Source organism: Gorilla gorilla, chromosome 7 (assembly GCF_029281585.2).
Source record: "Gorilla gorilla gorilla isolate KB3781 chromosome 7, NHGRI_mGorGor1-v2.1_pri, whole genome shotgun sequence".
NCBI lineage: Eukaryota > Metazoa > Chordata > Mammalia > Primates > Hominidae > Gorilla > Gorilla gorilla.
Window position 1 is genome coordinate 85,623,417 of NC_073231.2, and position 25,246 is coordinate 85,648,662.

Genomic DNA, 25,246 nt, shown 5'->3' on the forward strand with positions numbered 1-25,246 from the left:
CCAGAGAATGGATCGTCTCATTGGTGGAGCACTTACTTTATGCAGGAACACTAACATTTAGACAAAATGTGATTTGTCTTAGATATGCCTTAAACATGCATTTGCCTCATCATCAACTCTAAGTTCTTTCCTAAAATCATCCTATGTGGTATGAAAATATGGGATCTTACTAGAGTATTTTTAACTCACTTTATGAAGCATTAACCTTTATATTAGAAAATAAGTTGCATTTCACTTAATTCAGCGACAGTAAGACATGTTTTTTTTTTTTCTTAAATAAATTTTAGGTATCAGAAAGATACTAACATTGAGTACATTATTGGTCCTGCTGTAACCTCACTATGTAACGAACGCTCCAGGATGTCTCTGTTCAGAAGCCCAACTAGCCAGAAACAGTTGTAGATGTGTTTATGGTTAAAACAGTTCTTGAACACTTACTTTATGCCCAGTGAACTGGATATGATTGTCATCTTTTAGAGACAGTCTCTTGGCCAAGGTCACAAATCCAAAGTGGGACAGACTCAGGATTCCCATCCAAGCCTATCTGCTCCCAAACTCATTCTGCTAACTACTATGCATACCACCTCTCTAAAATAAGATGAAAGTAAGCCCTCACTGACTGTTTACTAAGGACCATAGAGTGTGCTAAGGGCTTTACATGAACCGTTTCATGTAATCTTTAGACTTTGGGGAGAATATACAATTTTCTTCTTATCCCTATATTATAAATGAAGCAGAAATGTTAAGTATCTTGCCTGACATCAAGTGCAAAATGATTGAGTCAGGACTTGAACCCAGACTCTGCTGTCATGGAGAAAATGCTAAATAACTATTTTTTGAGTGAATGAGTTAACCCCTGTCAGAATAAAATCAAATTCTAACAAATGTTCACTATATAAAAAAAGCATTAATTCATCCAAACTAACTTAATCCATTCAGAATTAGTTCCTAACTCAACAAAGCAGCTTTTAAATGAAGATTCAATTTTTTGTGAATAGTTTATTACAGGTTCAAGCCAATCTGTTACATTTTCATCCAGATGAACTAGTTTCATCCAGATGAACTAGTTACATCCAGATCTTTATGCTGGCCACATGATTCTTCTAGTTAAAATCTATTTTGAGGAACTCAAATTGGATTTATTTGCTCTAACTATTCAAATAATTCTGAGATTTTGGGTCTGGTTTTGCATAGCTATAACTGATTTACCTCGTTTAAGTTAATTTCAACTAATTTTCATTAGGCCTGTATATTAAGTATATTTTAATTAGCATTAAAGCTCTGCCTAATTTAAAGTGGTCAGAAAGAACTGTTGGAACCACACACAGCCTCTTTGTGGATATTCTTATGTGTCGCTATAGTCCCATAAGAAAAAGAATTACATGGTCAACAGGGCTTAGGAAGTGCTGCATAGACTCCCCTCCTTCAGATCTATCATATACATAAATGTTTTCTTTTCTGAGATGGAGTCTCACTCTGTCACCCAGGCTGCAGTGCAGTGGCGTGATCTTGCCTCACTGCAACCTCTGCCTCCTGGGTCAGGTGATTCTCCTGCTTCAGCCTCCCAAGTAGCTGGGATTACAGGCATGTGCCACCACGGCCAGCTAATTTTTGTATTTTTTTTTTTTAGTAGAGACGAGGCTTCACCATGTTGGCCAGGCTGGTCTTAAACTCCTGACCTCAAGTAATCTGCCTGCCTCGGCCTCCCAAACTGCTGGGATTACAGGCATGTGCCATGGCGCCTGGCCATCATATACATAAAGGTTTTCAAAAACGTAGTGTAGAGAATATTTCATTTTACTTCATGGCTTTTAAAACTTAATTTGAAAAAATAAATGTTTTTATATGGAAATGGTATTTTTTAAAAAACCGGTTTAAATCAACTTTTGACCTTTTTAAAAATTATAACTAACTAGTTTAAATAGACCAGAAGCCATCTTTGGGTGGAACATTCTAGTTCAACTGGCTCTGGCCTGTTCTCTAAGTAGTTATGAGTAAATTTGGGGGAGCTCTCAGCATTTTAAAACCACTTAAAGCAGGTTTAATCAGCCACATGTCTTTGGAATGTACAACAATGTAACTATTAACATTTTCCCACAGAAGGGCAGAAAATGTTCTATACAATCTGGAAAAATAGCCCAAGCATTTTGAGGAATAAGGTGATTGGTATTCCAGTATTCCAGTTATGGTATGGCTATGATGACCTTGGATTGTATGAAACTATATCCTAAGGAAGTGTGTGTGTGTGTATGGTTACTGGCTGGGGTGGGAATGTTAGAAGACAATCTTCTTGCTTCCAGTAGCCTCACAACACTGCCTCACTCTCAAGGCTTGAGCAAGAAATTTGGTTCCATATGTTAACAGGTATTTGGAAATTGTCCTTTCGGAGAGCATTCCATCTCCTGCTAGGACATGGCAGGAGGTATACAAATCTCATCCTCATCGAGATTTCAAAGTGCCACTCATGTAGTATCCTAAAATGTCAATAAAAGACTCTTTATTCATAAATAATTGATATGCAGTAATTTACGTCTGTACATTTATCTTGAAAAGTCTGTAACCATCCAGTTTTTTTTTTTTTTGCAAACTCGACATAAAACATCCAAACCGTCCATTTTGTTCAATACAATATAACACAGCTGTTTGGCATTACCAAATATATATGTATATATATTTATAGATATGTACATGTGCTGAAAAAGAAGCCAGTGCAGCCTTTTCTAAGAAGTCCATCCAAGTTTACTGTACAACATTCAGAATTTACATTGATAATACAAGGCACAAAAAGTGTGGTATGAAGCCAAGGCTATGCTTCATTCAACCTCTCTCCTCTGGCTTGCTCAGTCCTTCAGCTTCATGTCAAATTAAGTGTTCAGCCCTGCTTTATTTTATTTTATTTTTTGGCTTTGAACACATCAAATAAAAGTTGAGAGTGGTATGGGTTTGAGATGTGAATCACTTGAAAGAACACCCCCACGCACCTTCCCAAAATAAACAGAAAAAAATGAAATCTGTTTTAAAATCTTCATGCAGAAATGGAGGTACGCAAGTACTCATATTTTTTGAGTTTGGGTCAGAAGAATGAGCCAGTTTTCCTTTAAATGCTTAGGTTGGAAATGTTTCTAGGTTGAGACTTCCTGGAGTGCATGTACCAATCAGACATGATTATGAAGAATGGGTAATTCTGAGTCTTTATTCCAATTGGGAAAAGGAGAACATTGTTCTTCCAACCAGAAAATTCCCAGATTCTGAGTGCTTTTCCACCTTTGTATAGAAAAGTTTTGAATGGTAGTGACCTACATAATCTAGCCATAAGCCTTGGAGAGTGTTTCTGATTGAAAGTTTTCAGTTACCTTCTGCTGAGGCTTATATTTCTGATACCTGGCACAGGGTGCTCTGTCTCTCAGCATCACTGGAACTAGCTAATGGAGGGATATTGGAATTATTAGGTCTATTTCTGATTGTAATGTCTGTGTTTCAGTAATGGGGTCATAAGGCATGATATTCTGCTGACAAACTCCCCTCAAATATTGTCTCTCCCTTCTATGATTCACCAGAACCATAGTTAAATCTCCACCTACAGATATGAAAATTTAAGAGAATTATATAATTTGGCCAATTTTGGGATTTGAGTGTAAACAGTGCTTGAAATTAGTGAAATACTTTTTAGGGTTAGCAAAACTGGAGGCAAAAGGGCATTTCCATTGTAATCATGCCTTTTGTGAAAGTATTTTGACACACATTCCCATTCATGCAAAGAACTACCTTACCAAATTTAGTAATATAGTCTATAATTCAAAGCTATAACTTTTTTGAAAAATAAATAAGATGGAGACCTGCTGAACTCAATATTAGTAGTGGGGAAGGGAATTTTTAAGCTTAGGTGTAACCATGAAGCTTAATGCCTTTTTTATCTTTGGGTCAGATGGAGGGCGGGTGCTAGGACATGAAGTTTAAATGTTACTGCCTTAGGTTCACCTCACGAGGACATTCCCAATCCATGATCTTCACAGCAAAAGGAAAAAGCAATAAGTAGCTGCTTCAAAAACCACAATTATTCTATGTGAGTTAAATTTCCTACTTCAGATCACGGTACTACACACTAGTGACTAACGGCCAGGTCTGATTTCCATCCCCTGTTACTTTTCAGAGAATTACAGTGTACAATTTGCCATTTCAATGTCGTGAATGACCCTGGAGTGGGGATGTGAGGAGTTCATGGTAGACACTGGCTCTCCTAGAATTGCTTTTGTAAAAACACCACATGCTGTCAATACAGCCAAACAGCTTTGTAACGGCAGCTTTTGAAAGAGTTTGGAACGTAAAAACACAAAATATGCAACACGTCTAAGATTAGTAACATTTTCACTTTTGTGACATTGGACAAAATACATTTTTGCTTATAGTTCAGGAAAATTCTATGCAGACAAAACAGTGGAAACTACGGAAACGGTGGTCATTCAGCTTTTGGCTAAAGCATCGATTTTCAAATACAGCACTATGGCAACTAACACCAAAGGCAAATAAAATTGTGTCATTCTCTGTAGGCCAACATTTTGCTCTCCCATTTGCTGTGGCCATCACCTCTAATCCAGTCAATGAGAGTTACTGAGGATTCAAACTCTGCAATGTTTCATGAGGAAACAATGACAATGGGCCACAGACAGTGGGCCGGAGAGGAAGATTTCTCAGCTCCTTCACGATTCCTGTGACCTTTACAGAGCTGGAACAGAGACCTCTGCGAGAACTTTGCCTTCAATACATCTGATAGGTATATCACTCAACACATTTACAGAGGGCAGAGGGACTAAGAAATTGAAGAGAAAATGGCTAAAAGGAAAAACAAAAGCATATCAAGAGATTTTATAACATTTTGAAATTCACAGGTAAATTTGCCAGAAGTTTGGCGTAGAAGATACTATCTACAACCAATTATCCTATTTTAATCATCTACATTTGTTTATCAATCCTGATGCTGAGGATGTTTCTCAAGGAAAATAGTTGCAATAAATCCAGAACTTTTAATCCAAAGAGAACCCTGTTTTAGTGATTTGACTTAACATCCCCTCCCAAAGACAACTGAAAGAAAAATATAGAGACCTCGGCAAAAGACACCACCTGCAGTTGGAGATAAAAATAATAATAAAAAAGTTCTTCTCTTTAAAGAGAACTGTGTCAATTCTTTTTCATCTCTTACAAAAAGGCCAATAAAATTTTTGTGGGAGTACATCTGAGTTTTATGAGACTTCCTGCACTGGTAAATGAAGTTTGCATTTAAATCCATAGAGCAAGCTTCCTTTTGGCTTAAAGGATTTTAATGTAAACCAGTAAGAATGTAGAAGCAATGTTGTAAAAACTGTAAATTAACTTTATGATGCTACAGTCTGGTGAATCTGTGAAGTGCACCATTTTGGTGGCATAATTTAAAGCCATATTTAAAGCATGACTATTGGACTTAAATGCCTTTGAGGACTGAAAGATTTGGCATTGAGTGGGATATTTTTGTAAAAATTTTAAGTAACTTACCAAGTACTCGAGGCCACTTTTAATTTTGTTTCATTTTGCAATAGGACAATAAAATTTCCAAATTAAGTGCTTGGATAGATGAGTAAATCTCTTTCAAGAGGGGTATTTGTGTTGTGACAGGCACATATTACAATAGGACTAAATTTAGGTCACAGTGAATAACTAAGTTCAAGTGTAAGCTCACTTTTTATCTGATCTGCAATTCTACCTCCTCCCCCACACCTTGGTTTGTAAATCTCACAAATGTGGGTTCTCTTTGAAATTGTATTGTAACATACTGTGCAATCCTGACATGCAGTGACCACAGAATTTCATACATTTCTATAGAAATCCTATGTAGGATCCTAGCAGAAATAAGTAAAAGAGAAACATAAAGAAGAAACAAAATGGGCTGAAGGATGAATTTGATTGAATCTTAGCCTGAAGTCTGAGGTGAATTAAGTTAACTTCCTCCTTTGTTATCCTATATGATATGATGTTCAAGTTGTTTATAAAACCCAGGCCAAAGGAAAAAAAAATCCATGGGAGGTAACTCCAGACATTCAGGGATTGACAATAATCTTGTCTCATCTTAAAATAATCTAGATAGATTTGAGGGAAAATCATTTAGAATTTTCATCTATTTAAAAATACTTAAAATGTATCAAACATCTAAAAAAAAAAAAGACCTATGTAGATTCACAGAGTAGATGAAACAATTATAATGCCAATTAGAAGGGAAGAGGGAAAATGCTAAGGACAGTTTAAAACAAAAATCCTCCAAGATGGATTCCAACATAAGCTCTATAATGTGCTTTCTACAAGTTTTTACTCAATAGTGAATGCAGATTTCCTCTGCACACCACCCCATGCCAACCAACTTGTGACTGGTTGACCATCTACTTCTCTTTCTCTTTCAGAAATTCTATCAGTGATGCCAGATGATTTACATTTTCATGCTGTTTATCTATTGTTTCCTAGAAGAAATAAATAAGTTAAGCACACTAGCAAAAGGGTGTTTTCCTGATCTTGACATGGTATTGTGAAAATATGCTTGACAGTTCTAAGATGATTTCTTTGTCCTACATCATAAGCCTTTGGTTCCTGAGAAAAGCAAGATGCTTTTGAATTACATGTAGCAAAGCCTTCTATCTAATATAGGGGACCATACATACCACATGTTAGTTAGAGAAAATGGCCAACACATTCAAGAGTTCTTCCATGCCTTACCCATGGTATCACAAATTCAACTCATCTTTAGGCCTTTCTCACTTGGCATGGAGATTCACAACATTATTATTATTATTATTTTACAATGGATCTACAAAAACGTTGTTTAAAAAAATGGATCATATCCCAACTGCCAAGTACTCCCCAACTCCCCACCTCCCCCATTCCCTGACTACTTTTTATTCAAATGTAACCAACCTCTAAGTAGCTGACTAGCTGCCTTGTGGTTCATCTGGGTCCTTGACTTTGGTTGTCCTGATTGTGAACAGCAAGTTAAAATATCCACCAGAAGATGAGCAAGAGCAAATCTGTTCACCTTTAGTCTACCAGGACATCTTGTCAGAAATGATTTAATAGGATAAAAAGATGGAGTAAAGTGATAAGATGAGGGTCATGAATTATCTGTGGATTTCAATCTTCCACAATATCACTGCCTTCTAATGTAAAAAAAATCATAGAGCAATAGCCATATGTTAATGGTTCTATAGAGAAAGCATATTCAGGGAGGCTGAACAGTCACAGCGTGAAGGCTTCCTGAATGATGCATGTGGTTTCAGGGACACTGTGGTAGAGATTTCCTCAAGTCTATTTACTCAGATATCATTTAGAGCAAAGACTATCTGCTAATTTCCCAAGAGGCAAAATGAGGATCACATATAGCCTTACTGAGAGATTTTGTGATGACATAGTACCCACATGTTAGACAATTTCAAGAATCTGGATTGAAAAATGCAGTAAACTCATTTTCTTATAACAACAATGTTAGAGAACTAGATCAACACATGTCTCCTAGAATTACAGCTGATTTGAGGCCTATGACATCTGCAGTTCATGTGTTTTTGAACCTGCTTTAATCTCTCCTGTCCCCATATCCATGTAATAAGCTGTGTTCTAATAGCACTCAGCAATTTGAGTGGCTTAGATGGGAATAGAGATGGTCCCACTTTGTTGTGTTAGAAAAAACAACTTTCCGTATTGACAAGTTTAATTATGCTCCTTGATACCTCTCTACTGCAAGGGGTAAGGAAGAGGAGGAAAGAATAAGGGTAGATTTGTCTCAGGAAAAAAGTAAAAGGTGGAGTACACTATAAGAACTAGTTTGTGGTCTGTCTTACCTCTCCATTGTGTCTCCATTAAGTGGCTAGAAGAGACAGGGAGCTGGTGCTGGTGTGATGTGCTCAGATTCTAAATTCTAAATGCCCTCCTTGACGTTGTTGAAGTCATACAAATGGGTTGGCAACCCTGTTTCATGTCTAAAAGCCAGTTTTACAATGATTTCTGACATCACAGATGCCAGTTGGTAGAAAACTCTGACAATCTAGTACCAGAATCAGCTGGCCCTTTGGGGCACATCATTAAAAACCTATTTCAAAGCATGCACTTAATCAATCTCTGCTTCCCAGCATTATCATAGCTCATCTTTTCCCACAGCTACTTCTGCCCTCACTTTTATCCTTGCCACTCCAAATCTGAGGAGTTAACCCAAATGTGAATTCCAAGGAGATAGTAGAGCCCTCTTATATGTAAGAGAGCTTGTACTCTTCCCTATTAACATGTTTTACCTATATAAAATTTAGTTTCTTCAACAGGGGAATCTCACTGATTATAAATGAAGGCTGAATTCCCCCAATGCCACTGGGCAGAAAGCGGCCTCTTTCCCATTTAAAGCAAATGTCCCCAAGCTGGCCATCACTCTGTCTCATGGGAGGAAGTGGACTAGAGTCCATTTTGCCTGCTGTAGTTGAAGTCGGCTTCATCAAGCTGGGATTCTGAAATGTTTGAGAGTTTCGTGTGTGTCCTCCCAATCTCTTCAAGGGCACAGGCCAGGGAGTCAAGATCACCATCATGCTGATGACGAGCTTCCCACAGGTTCAAAATGACAGCAGATGGGCTACTTTGTGTAGCGAAATAAGATAAATTCCTAGATGGAGAGAGTTAAACAAAAAGAACAAAACGAAACATGAAAATAAAGGAATAAACACTGATCACTGTAAGAGAATTAAAAATGAATTTTAATAGATGTTATTATAGTAGGGATAAAAAGCTATAGTAAGGCGGGTCTGGGGCAGTTAAATTTGGATCCCAGCACTCAATTGAAACTGTGCTGTGGAATGTTACCAATAACCTTATCTCCCAAGTCTTGTTTTGTCTTTCTTGTTTGTTTTAGAGACAGGGTCTTGCTCTGTCACCCAGGCTGGAGTGCAATGGCACAGTCATAGCTCACTGCAGCCTTGACCTCCTGGGCTTAAGTGATCCTCTTGCCTCAGCCTCCCAAAATGTTGGGATTACAAGTATGAGACACCATGTTTGGCCCCAAGTCTTTTGGGTCCTCACTTTCCTTGAACTCTTTGTGTGTGTGTCTGTGGGTGTGTGTGTGTGTGTGTGTGTGTTTTCTTCTTGACCATCCCCTTGACATGCTCTATTTCATTAGTTTATGTCATACTTTCACTCATTCCTATTTTTTCAAAATATTTGACCCCTCTCTACTTTGGCAAACATAAGAGCTTTCAAGGTTTTACCTTTGATTTCTTGTTGTTCTTTCCTTCCTCAGTGGGCTTATATACTAAATGGAGTAGTTATCAAACAACATAGATAGTAAATCTGTACCTCCAATCTTTAAGTTAATGTGAGCTAATTACAGATCTCTAAATGGCCTTGGGATTGTTCCAATTACAGATGCCTCTAGCTCCACAAACGCATTGCATCAGAAACTGGTGTCTCCGTGCCTCCAAACTGGTCCCTCTTCTAACTAGAACAAGTATCCTAGTATTTATAACCATCTTTCTAATCTCTCACGCTAGACCATTTGTTTTTGATTCTTCCTTTTATATTTTTTTTTCTTTTTAACGTACTCATCAGCTTCTCCATTGCTCTCCATGTTTACTACCTATACCTCATTTATACTCTGTCACTTTATGGTCTAAATCACAGCAAAATCTTTAGTTTTTCAAAACTCGAATATACTCTGCATTCTAGTTCCTCAGTCATGAAATATCTACTCTAGTTGTCTTCAATGACTTCCTTGGTCTGGCCTTGATCTAGCTATGGATATTGATATAAATATCCATAGCTAGATAGATATGGATATCCCTATCTCATATATATATAGTCTTTTCTCCCACTCAGTCTTATTTTGCTCTTTGAGCCACTGACCCTGACTTAGGTAACACTTTGCTTCTTGCTTTAATTTAATCCATTCAGTTCACTAGAAAGGCCCACTTCCTCCCTTTCTCCTGTTTGTCAAGATCATAGGCACCCACAAATGGACAAGTTTAATTATGCTCATTGATACCACTCTACTACAAGGGGCAAGGAAGAGGAAGAATGAACAAGGGTAGATTTGTCTCGGGAAAATTGGTTCAGTTTTTTGTGTGTGTCTCAATGGTTCGAAATCCCAATGGTGTTTGGCTGTGTCCAGTGGTTCAATTCTCATCTCCTCTTTTCCCAGAACGATTTATGTCTTCTCTGAACTCTTTTTATGCTTGTACTTAACTTTCATGTGAATAAAATGCTTATCTATTTCATGTGTGTGTGTGTGTGTGTGTGTGTGTGTGTGTGTTTTCTGCCTTCCCAATTTGACCACAAACACCTGAAGGGTAAGGATCATATCTACTGATTTTCTGAATCTGCTACGGCATTTATGATAATACTACGATAGGTGTTTATTCAACATTCTTCAGCCAGGTAATTGAATCATACAGTGCTTTTTAAGATGGCATGGTGTCTTCAGTAAAAGCGTGGTAAGCTTTAGGACAGTAACTTTTCTATGACGAAGACAAAGACAACACAAAAGATTAAAGGTCACTGTTCTTCATAGGGACTTTACAGTCAGGATAGAAATGTCATCTCTGGTAAAATTCTGATGAGTTGAAAAGATTTTCCAGAGCCAGCCAAGTATTTCCTATTCTGAGGATGGTATTACTTTCCCTTACCACACTCAGCTTATGGTCACAAAGAGGACTGATGTAGAGTGGAGCATTCAGACTACAGACAAGCTTTTAAGGACGCGTTGCCATTTATAAGAGCCACAGATGCACACACACACACACACACACAGCAATTCTGAGTGAATAAAGTGCTGTTTTATTCAAAGGTCTTAAGATCCTGTTTACAGTCAGTTAGTTGCCAAATAGCACTACAAGTATGTTCCACTAATAGATATCTTTAATTGTGAAATAGAAAAGGCCGGCTTAAAAACATTCTTTCTACTTTTTCTTTTTGTCTTTTCTTTCCTTCCTCCTTTTCTTTTTTCTTTAATGGTTATTCATTTCTGTACTAATAGAAATGGCAGAGCAAATCTTGCTTAAGTAGTTGAAGGGATCTTAGTTCCTCTTATTTAAGAAATTTGTTTTGGCTGAGTGTGGTGGCCCAGGCGGGAGGATCACTTGAGGCCAGGAGTTCAAGACCAGCCTGGAAAACATAGCAAGACTTCTGTCTCCATAAAAATAAAATAAATTAGCCAGGGTGCAGTGGTGCACACCTGTAGTCCCAGCTACTCAGGAGGTTCCAGTAGGAGGATCACGTAAGCCCAGGAGTTCAAAGCTGCAGTGAGCTATGATTGTACCACTGCATTCCAGGCTGGGCAGCAGAGTGAGACCCTGTCTCAAAAAAAGACAAACAAACAAAAAAAACGAACAACTTTGTTTTGAATATTGGCACTTGTTCCTTGTCATGTAGAGATGTTTGTAGGGAAAGTTGCAATATCTTCCTATAAACACTGTCACGAAAACCCAGGTAGAAGGCAAACTGAAGGAACAGCTGGGAGAGAGGCAAATGGAGACACGAGGCCTGAGTGGACTCTGGGTCACCTGTGTGACAATCTTCTTTTATGTCCATCATGAGAATGATGACCATGGACATTCTTTTGTTTCTAGCATGGGTAAATGATTCTTTATGATCTCTATTGTTGTTTCAAAAACAACAGCTACAACAAAAAAGCAGCAGTACTTTCTCCTTATTAAGGATTTATAGTTACATTTTGTATTTGCTATTGAACAACGATGAACTTTTGCCCTATGGGAATGACTAGAATCTTTGTGAGCCTACTACCTTAAAAGTTAACACTCTATTCTATACCAGGGGTTGACAAACTTTCTCTGTAAATGACCAGATAGTCAATGTTTTTGGTTTTGGGGGCCACATATGGTCAGTGTTGCTGCTACTCTACTCTGCCTTGGTATTGCAAAAACAGACAGAAACAATATGTTAAGTGAATGAGCGTGGCTGTGTCCCAATAAAACTTTATGTGGCACACTGATATTTGATTGTCACACAGATTTCATGTGTGGCACAGTATTACTCTTTTGATTTTTTTTCAGACCATTTAAAAATGCGAAAACCATCCTTAGCTCATGGGCTGTATACAAGCAGGTGGTGGGCCAGATGTGGCCTGCAGGCCACCATGCTGACCTCGCTCCTCTGCTGTCTTATAACCTAAAGTAGGTTTCCATAGCTAGTAGTGATTTGAAAGAAAATCAGGCTGAACTTCCTGCATTTGAAATAAGCAACTAGATGGCCAAAGTTGCTGAATCTCTAGCTCTATGTCCTGCCTCAGGCACTCTGAGAACTTTATCCTAGGTAAATGTTTGGGGATCTTTGACATTTCAAGACATGACAGGAACACCAGGGCATAAAAATGCAATAACAGAACCTTTAGAGAGGCATAAAAACTAGGTTTTGAGGCTTCTAATGAATCATTGTCTCAACACAGTATTAAAAATATTCGTGAGTACACCTGCCTCAAGAAAGAGAAGGGCTGGAGAATGACTCCTGCCAGTCACATGGTTCTGAAAAGTTCTGCAAATGTCCTGATTTGTGGAATAGGCACCCACGGCTAAACGAAGCTAAATGATCAAAAGAGGCAGAAATCTAACTCTCTTGGCACCGGTCTCTGAGCATATTGTAGCAAGTGAAATGTGCTCCCCAAAGCAAATTTTAAATTTATTCTTTGAATTTGCACAAGCACATTCAGCACAACATAAATCTCAAATTCCACTTAATTTTAATATATACATAGAAGAATGTATTGGCCTTATTAAAAATAGTAGAATCAGCTTTGCAGTTAACAGACATCCTATTGTGAGAAAACATTTAAATGGCATTTTAAATGCCATTTTCAAGGCATTATAAATCTAAGTACTACGAATGTAACAAACTACACAGCTCATGCACCTAGAAGGTCGCAGTAAGTGAACAGAATGTAGAGGAGGGGTCAGCCAGTAACAGGGAAGAAAGTTTCATTATTGGGAAATCAAAACTTAAGCAGGGAAGATGAGAGGGTATAACCTTATAAGGGGGATAATAAAACTTAGGTGACGTCCAGGAAGATTGTTCCCATAGTACTTGGCCAATGAGGAACTGGAGGAGGGACTTGTGTACTAGGACATAAATTACCTGCTGTAGCTGCCCTGGGTATGCCTGCCTACCAGACACCCGATCTTGCAAGACTGCTATTAAAAGTCTTACTTTCTCTGTTCTTTGTGCCTCTGAGTCTATTCTTTGGGTTTGGACGGGTGAGTGTGTTTCTCACACTATTAAACTACATTTATCTGTTTACAATAGAATAATATATAGGCTTGGCGTGGTGGCTTACGCCTGTAATCCCAGCACTTTGGGAGGCCGAGGTGGGCAGATCACCTGAGGTCAGGAGTCTGAGACCAGCCTGGCCAACATGGTGAAACCCCCATCTCTTCTAAAAATATAAAAATTAGCTAGGCATGGTGGCATGTGCCTGTAGTCCCAGCTACTTGGGAGGCTGAAGCACAAGAATCGCTTGAACACAGGAGGCAGGGATTGCTGTGAGCCAAGATCGCGCCACTGCACTCCAACCTGGGCGACAGAGCAAGACTTCATCTCAATATATATATATACCTAAAATCTCAATGCAATAGGTTACTTCTCAAAGATAGTTGAATTATTTTGCTGCTTACATGTGTGCAAATGCATTATGATTTTATGAAATTGGTTTGCCATGTATCCATCTCATCTCCTTGTGAAATTATTTGGATCCTAATCTATGTGACCCATTTCTCTTCATCATAATGCTGGTGCATTTGGGCACCGGCAGGTAAATGCACACACCATTCAGGGAACATTGTTAATACAGTACTACAAAACAGAATTCACAGCAATAGTTGATTTTAAGCAATTTCCTGAGTGTGTTTGATTTTTTTTTAATGGAACCAGAACATTAGCAAAAATAGTAATCCTGAATATTCAGACAGATGCCTGAAAATGAAACTTTATTTTTTTCTTTGACAAATTTTTAAGGAAGTGAATGCTTACTACCCTCATCTTAGATGCTTCAGATTGTTAACTTTTTTATGCATTGACTCCAGGGAACCTTTTGTTATAGCCTTTTCAAATTCTGATCAATGGAGGTAATTCTGAAAACTAAGATTTATTTTTTGCAGTGTCATTAAGATGTTATATAATATGCAGATGTAAACGAGCTACTCTCTATTTTTTATTAATTATTTTATTTTTGAGACAGAGTCTCATTCTGTCTCCCAGGCTGGAGTGCAGTAGTATGATCTCGGCTGACTGCAACCTCCACCTCCCAGGTTTCAGCAATTGTTATGCTTCAGCCTCCCGAGTAGCAGGGATTACAGGTGTGTGCCACCATGCCCAGCTAATTTTTGTACTTTTAGTAGATACAGGATTTTGCCATGTTGCACAGGCTGGTCTCGAACTCCTGGCCTCCAGTAATCAGCCGCCTTTGCCTCACAAAGTGCTGAGATTACAAGTCTCAGCTGTTGTGCCTGGCCTAAACAATCTAATCTCTAAATTTTAGGGATTTACTTTAGCATCATTTTGTCTTCAATTCATTTCCCCAGCCCTATAGACTCAATAACTTTATCTTTTCCTTTGGAACTCTGAGTGAGCACAGATAAACTGTAAAATACAGGGACAAGCAGATTAAAGCTTAGGCGAAGACAGCCGAATACATCCATCTATGTAAGTTCATTGGGTACTAATGGTTTATTAAATTTAATTTTGTTTTCTTGAGCTTAAATGCTTTCTATACACCTGAGTTCCAGGGGATTTGTTTTATTACCATGATTAATTTTATCTTTCAGAGACTTCTCTATCACCATCCCTTGGCTTCAATTAAAAGCCCATGCATTATGTAGAAGCCAGGGCAGAACTGGAAACTTCTGAATCTTGACCTTACCAATTCCAGTTGGCCTATGCTAGACATAGGCCAACTTACAATGGTGTATATGAGTTAAAAACCAAATTTTTATATAGAATCTTAATTTTCAGAATACATCTTTAAACTAATAACCTTGTTAAAATAATAAAACTTTAGATTTGAGGATTTTTGGAAATAGTTATTGAGCCTTCTGTTTTCTTTTTTGGAGGTATAAAGTTGGGGTAGAGAATTGAGGAACCATGATAGAATTCTGCCTTATAGGTCTTTATAAATTATTGCAACACAGGGCTAATTTTATGAAAAGGAAAAGTGGCTAGAGATACCACCCTTTCTTTAGGACTGTGAAAGCTTTCAGATCTTCCCAAATCCCTGAGTATTCAAATGCAAATATTTTAGGGACTAGCACATCTAAATCCTCCATCAGTTAACAAAGAGATTAGATAACAGGAATGGAAAGGAAGGCACAGGGCTCAGGCTCTGTCTTAGCCCTGGGGAAGTACACTGAAGAGCTACCAAGGGCACCTTGCACTTCCAGCTGGAGTCGGCCCAGCTCAGCGTTCTGAGTCTGTAAGGGCCTCACTTTCATTCAAAATTCCACATAACAAAGCTTTTATTTCGGTTACTCAGAACCATGGTACCAGGAGGACAGTCTACCTATTTGCAAGCTGTAAGCTCTTCCCGTGACTGCTTGTGAGAATGAATTTCATATAAAAATATACTAGGGGATTGCATTTGAGTTTCGGCCCCATATTCTTAGCAAAGAAGCCACTTCAACCCAGGTACGTGCAATAATTTCCTTCAGAATTTGGGCTTTTGCCCAACACTTTCAAATAGAAGGGAACACTTGTACCTGTGACGTGAGGGCAGAAAGTTTAACTGTTTAAAAATTGTTGCTACTTACATTACTTACATATGACTCTTTTTTTTTTTTTTTTCTCCAAGATAGGGTCTCACTCTGTCACCCAGGCTGGAGTGCAGTGGTGCGATCATAGCTCACTGCAGCTTTGACCTCTCAGGCTCAAGTGATCCTCCCATCTCAGCCGCTCAAGTAGCTAGGACCACAGGTGAGCATCACCATGCCAGGCTAATTTTTTAAAAAAATTATTTTTGGTAGATATGGGGTCTCACTATGTTGCCAGGGCTCATCTTGAGTTCCCTGAGATCAAGTGATTGTCCCATCTTGGCCTCTTAAAGTGCCAGGACTATAGATGTGAGCTACCATGCCTGGCCACTGTTTTTAATTTAGCTACTAAAAAGAGTATTTTTAAAAGATCTTCTGGGCCAGGCGCGGTGGCTCAAGCTTGTAATCCCAGCACTTTGGGAGGCTGAGGAGGGCGGATCATGAGGTCAGGAGTTCAAGACTAGCCTGGCCAACATGGTGAAACCCCGTCTCTACTAAAAATACAAAGAATTAGTCAGCTGTGGTGGCAGGTGCCTGTAATCCCAGCTACTTGGGAGGCTGAGGTAGGAGAATTGCTTGAACCCGGGAGGTGGAGGTTGCAGTGAGCCTAGATGGTGCCATTGCACTCCAGCCTGGGTGACAGGGTGAGACTCTGTCTCAAAAAAAAAAAAAAAAAAAAAAAATTTGAGTAGTTTGTCGGTACAAAAAGTAAAAACAAAGTTAAGCTGCCTATAATAAATTGGAAAACATCATTACAAAAACAGTGTATAATCCTACTATATAGCACCAGATAGGGAATTGAAACATAGTCATAATGGAAAAATATTAATACCTCTGCTATCATTTTAATTGTCTAATTTAATGAAGGCCTCTTATGTGACCAAAACCAACCCTCCATATGCTTCTTTAAATGCAAATAGAAGGGAAAAGCCATTTATCCTCAAGAGCAGTAATTGAACACACCATAAGCATTTGACCCATTCATCAAGCTTTCATCCCCAAACTTGAATTTCACTGGGTAGTCAACAAACAGCAAAGCAGCCTACAGGATAAAGTAAGCCAGTGCTGCATTTTTAAAGACTAAGCAAGAGATGAGCACTATATAGTTCCTGCTGTCCCCCAGTATCTTCCAGTGAGAGGAAGCTGGCATGGAAAACTGAAAGGGAAGGACATGGGCACCTGAAAACATGCTGAGTTCCAGTCTGCCTTGTTCTAAAAGTGGTGCATTAATTATTTCAGGCCAATTAATTTGGCAATAAAATTTCCCTCATCATTATCCTTTTACCTATTTCATTATCTGGTTCTTGGAAAAAAGCAAGAATTCTTTTTTTGGAAATGTATGAGAGCCCTGGATCCTTGAGGACTGTCTGTTGCCAAATGAGAACAAAGTCGGTTATAGTCCCTGTTTTCAATTCTCCAGTTTCATTCCTGACAGGATAAGCCTATGACAGTTTCTCAATTTGGGAAATGAAAAGACGATAAAACCTCACAAATAATTGAAAAGAAATAGTTAATCACTTAAAGGACACTAATAAATTAGATACAATCATTCCTAGGATTTTACAGTCTCAAATTATGTAAACATCCTTATTCAGATGTACTGACATTGTTAACTTTTTTCAGTACTATTTGAAACAGCACTTGTGAAGGGAACTATTTAGGCTATAAACGGGTTTTGGCATGACTGTCTTCTGAAAACGTTAGTTTATAGGAAGGAAATCTATTCCTTCAAAGCATAGCACACACACACCCACTGCCTAGAAGAAATGCGACACCCCTTGTCAGCATCCCCTGGAGCTCACAGTGGGAGCAAAACTTTAGTTCTCTTGGAGGAACATAAAAAGCTTATTTTCCATATTGCCTTTAGGATGGGCACCTGCCACTTACAAACCATATACAGCTTGTTCATGGCTAAACGTGTCCCAGAGCTGTCTATGTTCAGCTTCATATTAGCGGGCAGTTTCATGAATCACTGGCTTTGACAAAATGAAGCCCAAACCTCTACCACTTTGCTGTGTTGGGTCCCTCTGGCTTCACTGCAAGGGCTTTTTAAATTTTCGACCCTGTATAAATCCACACTGGATCAGAACCAAAAAAAACCTGATTCGGGCTTCATTGTATTTTTGACTACAAGGACTGATGTATAATACTATCTCCCTATCCAATCATTCTTCTTAGAAGAGTCATCTGGTTTCTAGAACCAGGTAATAAAACTTGACACGTAAATAAAAGGAAATAGTTAATCACTTAAAACATTCTCTCATAAATTAGATAAATCATTCCTAGGATTTTACTTTCTCAAATTATAAAAACATCCTTATTCAGATATAATGACATTGTCAGCTTTCTCAGTACTACTTAAAACAGGACATGAAGGCTGATATTTTGGAAATGGCAGCCTCACACCCATTATTTGAAGGTTAGAATGTGTTTTCTAACTTGCAGAACCAAGAAAGCTTAGTTTAGTGTGATCATAGTAAATCCCCAAACACAAGAATGAAAATACCTAGAGCCCGCGGTCACCAGGTAACCACACTTAGTGGTCTGCCTGTGAAGCTGGTGCTCTGTCTGCGTCTTGTACTCATCTTCTTCCCTCTTTTTTTTCCCCTCCCTTCTTCCTTCACTTTAAAGGAACATGGCTCTAGGACTCTCCTACCTCAAGTGATTTCACAACAGTTATTCAGAAACAGATTGCTAAGCTGCCTTGGGGCCTTCCTCCATCCTTTTCCTCGGCCCTCTGGCCATCTCACTGTTCCTTTGCATCCAATTAATAGGATGGACAGAGGAAATGAAAAGATAGCACCTCAATGCGAGAAGATTCTGTTTCCCATTAAAGGCACTGTTAAAAGATTTCATGGGAAACAAATTATAGCACAGCATGTCAGGCATGAGATATGAGGAATTTCATGTATACGGTTTTTACACCATAACCCATTAACTCTCAAATCTGAAGTGTGTTTGAAACATTTTAACTAGCAGACCAATAAGAAATATGTTTTCCCTGGCAAGTACTTATACATGTTCAAACAAATATACTATTGAGGAGGGCACTGGGAAAAACCGTTAATAAGACATCAGTTATCTGCTGCTTTCCATTTTGGAATCCTTTCTTCCACTGTGGCGGCCTCCCCTCTACTCATCTGCCCATATCTCATGGATCTCTTCCCATCTCATGAATCTGTTCCCATAGCAACTTGGTCAAGCTGGCTGTGTTTTCACAAGGGTTTCTGGAATATGAAAATTAGGAGGCATCACAGAAGAATGATCTAATAGAATTTCAGGTACTGTTAAGATCTGAGGGAAAAGACAGGAATCTTCCAAAATATCAGCCATGTAGCCTGTTTTAAGACTCACTTTCAAGATCCCCTGATGCTTGTTCATATCAATTCTATTTATTAAGAGGCAGGTTTTTAGGGTCAAGAACACTCTCCTGGCTAGGCATGGTGGCACACGCCTGTAATCTCAGCACTTTGGGAGGCCGAGGCAGGCGGATTACTTGAGGCCAGGAGTTCGAGACCAGCCTGGCCCACATGGTGAAACCCCATCTCTGCAAAAATACAAGTTAGCCAGGCATGGTGTTTCATGCTTGTAATCCCAGCTACTCTGGAGGCTGAGGCAGGAGAATCACTTGAACTCAGGAAGCGGAGGTTGCAGTAAGCCAAGATTGTGCCACTGCACTCCAGTGTGGGCAACAGAGAAAGACTCCATCTCAAAACAAACAAGCAAACAAAAAAGCCACTCTCCTGTGAAAGAGTTCATATCGTTCATTAGAGAAATATTTATTGAATAACCCCCAAGTAGATAGTCCTCTCTCAGTATGTTTAATTGTAATTAAAAAATAAAAAGTATCATAAAAAATACAAAGCACTATGGAAGTTTAGATATGGGGGAACACTTCTATGTAAAGCAGTTAGTTTCCAACATTTAATTTGTTAAGTCCTCTGCATTGCTCCCCACCACCTACCCGCTACATGACCAATTCGTTATTTCACAGTTCTACCCAGCTACCAATCACAGGTGGCCAAGAGCATTGAAATGGAGTTATTACAGCTGAATTTTCAGAATAAATGTGCAATCTCAGCTTTGAAATGCAGCAAGTATGAACTCTGAGTAATAGTCAAAGTTTGCTCACAGAATCTATAACTACAACTGTTATCTATGACATTCTTTGCTAGGCTGTGTAGCTTATTTAGCGTGATCCATATGCCAGGCGAGCGGCAAGGCCACCTGTGTTGCCAGCCGTACAGCACACACTCCTGACATTTCTCGCAATTCTCATTGACTGCTAAGCTTTTAACTTTACATTCCCTGTCTTTTCCTTCCTATTCAGATCTAAGTAGAAACTTGATTGGCAAAAAGGCATATTATCATCAGTGACATTTGCATTTACCAAAAGGAGAGTAAGAAAACATTTTCACTGGCAATAAAGTAAAAGCAAATGTTTTCTTCCACTTGTTTTGAAAGTTTTCCTTAATGATTTGAGGACAGTAGTTTTACTAGCTTTTAAACGCTTTTTGGAATTGAATGGAGGGGAAGAGTCAGGCGAAAGTGCAGTCACAAGATCAAGGTAGGTGAACTGCCTGAATAGAATGACTATGTACTCTGTGATCACCTTTTTGTGATCCCAGGGTTGATGAAATCCTCAGTCATGCATAGCTTTCTTACTCAATAATGTTGGCATAGAGACAATTTTAGATTTCTATGTATTAAAACATTTACTATTAGTTCTAGACTACATTATTTGGACTCATAAGAGAGAAAAGACAATGGTTTGGGGCTTTTACAATGGGAAGTTGTGACAGATTACATCCAAAAAATCCCTGTTGTCTTTGGGACGTACTAAAAACAGAAAGGGAACTTGACAATTTCTGCAAAATATAATTAGCTAAGAGAGTGCAAGGTGGCTGTGAGTAGTTTTCTTCTATTCTTCTTCTCCAAGTATTTTGGTGGCCAGCTCTGCTGTAACCACACCAGCCTGAAGATAGAACTGAATGAGAAGGCCCTGTTAAAATATTTCATTTTACTTTCTAAAATTATAAAAAACATCCTTATTCAGACATACCGACATTGTCAGCTTTTTCAGTACTACTTAAAACAGGACATGAAGGCTGATATTTTGGAAATGGCAGCCTCACACCCATTATTTGAAGGTTAGAATGTGTTTTCTAACCTGCAGAACCAAGAAAGCCTAGTTTAGTGTGATCATAGTAAATCCCCAAACACAAGAATGAAAATACCTAGAGCCCGTGGTCACCAGGTAACCACACTTAGTGGTCTGCCTGTGAAGCCGGTTCTCTGTCTGCATCTTGTACTCATCTTCTTCCCTCTTTCTTTTCCTCCCTTCCTTCACTTTAAGATAGAGCCAATAACATCCTATGGAAGTTTTACTAAATCAAGGCAAATTCACTTAAATCAGGGGTCAGCAAACTGCAGACTATAGGCCAAATAGGGGTCGTTGTCTATTTTTGTGAATATAGCATACTGGCACACAGTCATATCTATTTGTTTACAGACTCTCTCTGGCTGCTTTCCTGTTACAGCATCAGAGTTGAATGTTGCCGAGTAGTTGCGACAGATCCCATATGGCCTAAACTCTTTCCTGTCTGGTCCTTTACAGAAAAAATAAGTTTGCTGGCTCTTAGTTTAAATCATTTTCACTCCATGATTTGACTATTTTTTTTAGAGTAAAGCTAGAGATTAAAGAGAAAGGTAGGGAATGACACTCAGTGAAATTGATATGTTAACTGTATGAGGTTTTTCATTTATTTAGTATTATTGTTTTGAATCAGGGTCTTGCTCTGTCACCTAGGCTGGAGTGCAGTGGCGCAATCATAGCTCACTGCAGCCTCAAACTCCTGGGCTCAAGCAATCCTCCTGCCTCAGCCTTCCAAATAGCTGGGGCAAGAGGCATACACCATGCCTGGCTAATTTGTTGAGACAGAGTCTCGCTCTGTTGCCCAGGCTGGAGCGCAGTGGTGCGATCTCGGCTCACTGCAACCTCTGCCTCCTGGGTTCAAGCGATTCTCCTGCCTCAGCCTCCAGAGTAGATGGGATTACAGGTGCCTGCCACCATGCCCAGCTAATTTTTGTATTTTTAGTAGAGACAGGGTTTCACCATGTTGGTCAGGCTGGTCTCGAACTCCTGACCTCGTGATCCTCCCGCCTTGGCTTCCCAAAGGGCTGGGATTACAGGCATGAGCCACCGTACCCGGCTAATTTGTTAATTCTTTGTAGATAACAGGGTTCTCCCTAAGTGCAGGCTGGTCTTGAACTTGTGGCCTCAAGTAACACTTCCAACTTGGCCTCCTACAGTGCTTGGATTACAGATGTGAGCCGGGCTATATAAGATTTAAGGATAGAAGTAGATTCCATATATTTGTGCTATTGTGATTTGCCAGGGATTGTGAAAATGTCAAGGGGGAAAACTAGCATTTATTAAGAATCTACATATTCTGGGTTCTCTGTTAGAAATTTTCCATGAAATAGGTTATATGAATTATGTCAAAAAAATTTTCCTGGAGATGGGATCTTAAAGAAAAACAAAAACAAGTAAACCAACAGCCACATGAGCACTCAGGTTTTATGGCCCCAGACACAGAAGGGGGCAGTTGGCTCCAGGGTAGCCACTGACTGCTCATTAGTGCTCAGATACAAAAGGTTGTTAAACTTAAGTCTCCCAGTTTGAAATGCATTTTCCCTACGGTGCAAGGTCAGAAACTGATGACTTTGGAGGTACTCCCTGTAGTTCTCTTATGTGTACTATAAATGGAGAATAAAATGTAATAAGGTAGGAACATGTACATGCTCATTCAGCAAATTAATGACAGCATCTATGGGCACACAGGTATTTTGTGACAATTATTTTTTCTAAATGGTGACTTAAAAAATCATAAACTTTTATAGCGAGCATGAATTAGACTTAATATAGTTCAGATTCAATTGCATTTCTAGAAAAAGAAACACAGGGATAGTAAGTGACTCATTTAGGCAGACTGGTATTGATAGCAGAACCAAGGCTCTCATGCAGATCTTCTGAGTCCCTGTTCACTGTTCTTTTTTAACCGTGTTATATTTTCTGGGTTCGTTTTTCATTTTTGGATCCATGTTGATCAGAAAGGGAAATTGACACAGTCATGGTGTTCACTGATTATAGACAAGACATCTCATCTTTTGTCAGAGTTGCTGGGAAATATTCAATCTAATTTTTTTCCCCTGTACACTCATACATTTTTGTTTCTTTCATTTTCAATGTATGCCTTTTCAAACATATGTCTATTCTTTTCGGGCTTGGCTGTCTCTGTAAATTCAGTTTTCTCTTGCAGCAATGCCTCCGTCTTGACTTTCCTCTCTGAGCCTGACTGATTTCTAGTTGAGCCCTTCGTTCTTGGCTTCTGGATCCCTTTTGAAACTGAGAGCAGCACTCCATCCCTTCTTGGCAGACATCTACCCTCCCTTTCAGAGAAGAAAGAGTCAGGTAGGATGTCTGTGAAAATAAAGAACAAAAAATGAAAATGACAGAGCAAGCCAAACAGTAAGAAAATAAGGCTTTGCCTGAAAGAAAAAAAAATAGTACCAAAGGAAAGAGAAATAAAATGGTTCTGGCAAAATATATTATCTTTTCTATTCATTCTGGGGGCATGCAGAGGGCTTACAGGGAGAGGAGATGTCATTTTTCAGGGCAGGGATGCTGTGTATCCCTCAAGCTGAGCCCAAACCTGCCTGGCCGTCAGTGTTGCCCTGAAGAGCATCACCCCTGCCTGTCTTACCTAAAGTAATAAAGTCCATTATGGATCTCTCTATTCTACTTTCAACTACAAATGTTAGTGCAGTAATGAGCAGTGTCAGTTTTAGCAGCATGTTCATTCACAGTTCCTAGGCAAGCTTTTGCTTATTTCACATCCTCTGGTTTCAGACCCAAAAGTTATCTTCAAACTTCTTTTTTTCCTATTCAGGCAATCGATTTTGTAGGTTGAGCATGTCCTCATTAAGGGTTAAAGAATGCTTAGGGTTACCCGATAGTAGAGGGGAGATGTGAGAAATTTGCTTGTTTCTGCATCACTGGCTTAAGAAAGTGCTCTGTTCACTCACAATCTCCAAGATAACATAGTCTAATCGCCCATTTGGGTGACCCAATTAGCAAACCTAGAGATGGTACCAGAACCAAAGTAGGGATTTTCTATAATGTTGCAAAAGGCAGAATGGGGTAGCAGGAAATGTCACACAGTGTCTTTTTTTTTTTTTTTTTTTTTTTTTTTTTTTTTTTTGGAGCAGGGTCTTACTCTGTTGCCCATGCTGGAGTGCAGTGGTGCAATCTTGGCTCACTGCAGCCTTGACCTGCCAGGCTCAAGCGATCTTCTCACATCAGCCTCCCAGGCAGGTGGGATTACAGGCGTGCACCACCACGCCCAGCTAATTATTTTTTGTGGAGATGGGGTCTCATCATGTTGCCCAGGCTGGTCTCAAACTTCTAGGCTCAAGCCATTTGCCTGCCTCGGCCTCCCAAAGTGCTGGGATTTCAGGCGTGAGCCACCACGCTTGGCCTACTGTTATTTTCTTGCTCTTTCCCCACTTACTTAGTGAGAACACACGGGAAATATGGCCAGATGAACTCATAAAAATATTAGGGCTCAGAAACTACATGGTTTCACTTAGCCTACTTTATGTTTCCAAGTTCTCTTAGTAACATCGTCTTCCAGAAGCTGTCCCCAATTACCTGTTGATGCTGTTTTTCTGTGCTAACATCTGCCAGTCCTTGCCTTTGGCATTGGGGGTATCAAATGTAGCACAAATCCGCTGTCTGATGGAGTAGGGAATTTTGAAGGCTTTGGGGCCAGTCTGTGCAGGGAAAGTGCTGTCCTCTTGTGCAAAGAAAGTGATGGTTTCTCGTTCACTCTATAAACAAAATAAGGAAAGCATGATCAGATCTATCTGAAAGCAGTCCTGACCAACACTTTTATTTTTTAAGAAAATCTGGGTTAACACACATGCACAAAATGCTTGCCTGTTGTGATGGACTCTATAAAATACATTGATAAGTTCCCCTTTCTTCTAAGATAGTAAAGAACTTCTCTAGTAGCCTAATAAATTGTGTACTGGAAATTTACAACAGCCTCTTCCACTCAGGGGAGTCACAATCACTAGCTTCCAGCATTAAAAGAGCTGTCAGAGGCTGGGCACAGTGGCTTATGCTTGTAATCCCAGCACTTTGGGAGGCTGAGGCAGGTGGATCACCTGAGGTCAGGAGTTCAAGACCAGCCTCGCCAACAGGGTGAAACCCCATCTCTACTAAAAATACAAAGAATTAGCTGGGCATAGTGGCAGGCGCCTGTAATCACAGCTACTGGGAAGGCTGAGGCAGGAGAATCACTTGAACCTGGGAGGTGGAAGTTGCAGTGAGTTGAGATCCCGCCATTGCACTCTAGCCTGGGCAACAAGAGCCAAACTTCGCCTCAAAC

At 39.3% G+C, this 25,246-nt stretch overlaps 1 protein-coding gene across 7 annotated transcripts in view; it reads right to left on the reverse strand.

Moving 5' to 3' along the window:
- Positions 1–2,470: 2,470 nt before the first annotated feature.
- The window catches only part of UNC5D (unc-5 netrin receptor D), a 550,673-nt gene continuing 527,897 nt past the window's right edge, over positions 2,471–25,246 (reverse strand). For all 7 annotated transcript variants that reach the window (XM_055349504.2, XM_055349502.2, XM_019032845.4 and 4 more), the window contains 2 exons: positions 24,505–24,683; positions 2,471–8,656 (listed from right to left, as the gene is read on the reverse strand). In XM_055349504.2, coding sequence (XP_055205479.1) covers positions 8,452–8,656; positions 24,505–24,683 — 384 coding nt within the window. In that variant the 3' untranslated portion in view covers positions 2,471–8,451. The remainder of the gene's footprint in view (positions 8,657–24,504; positions 24,684–25,246) is intronic.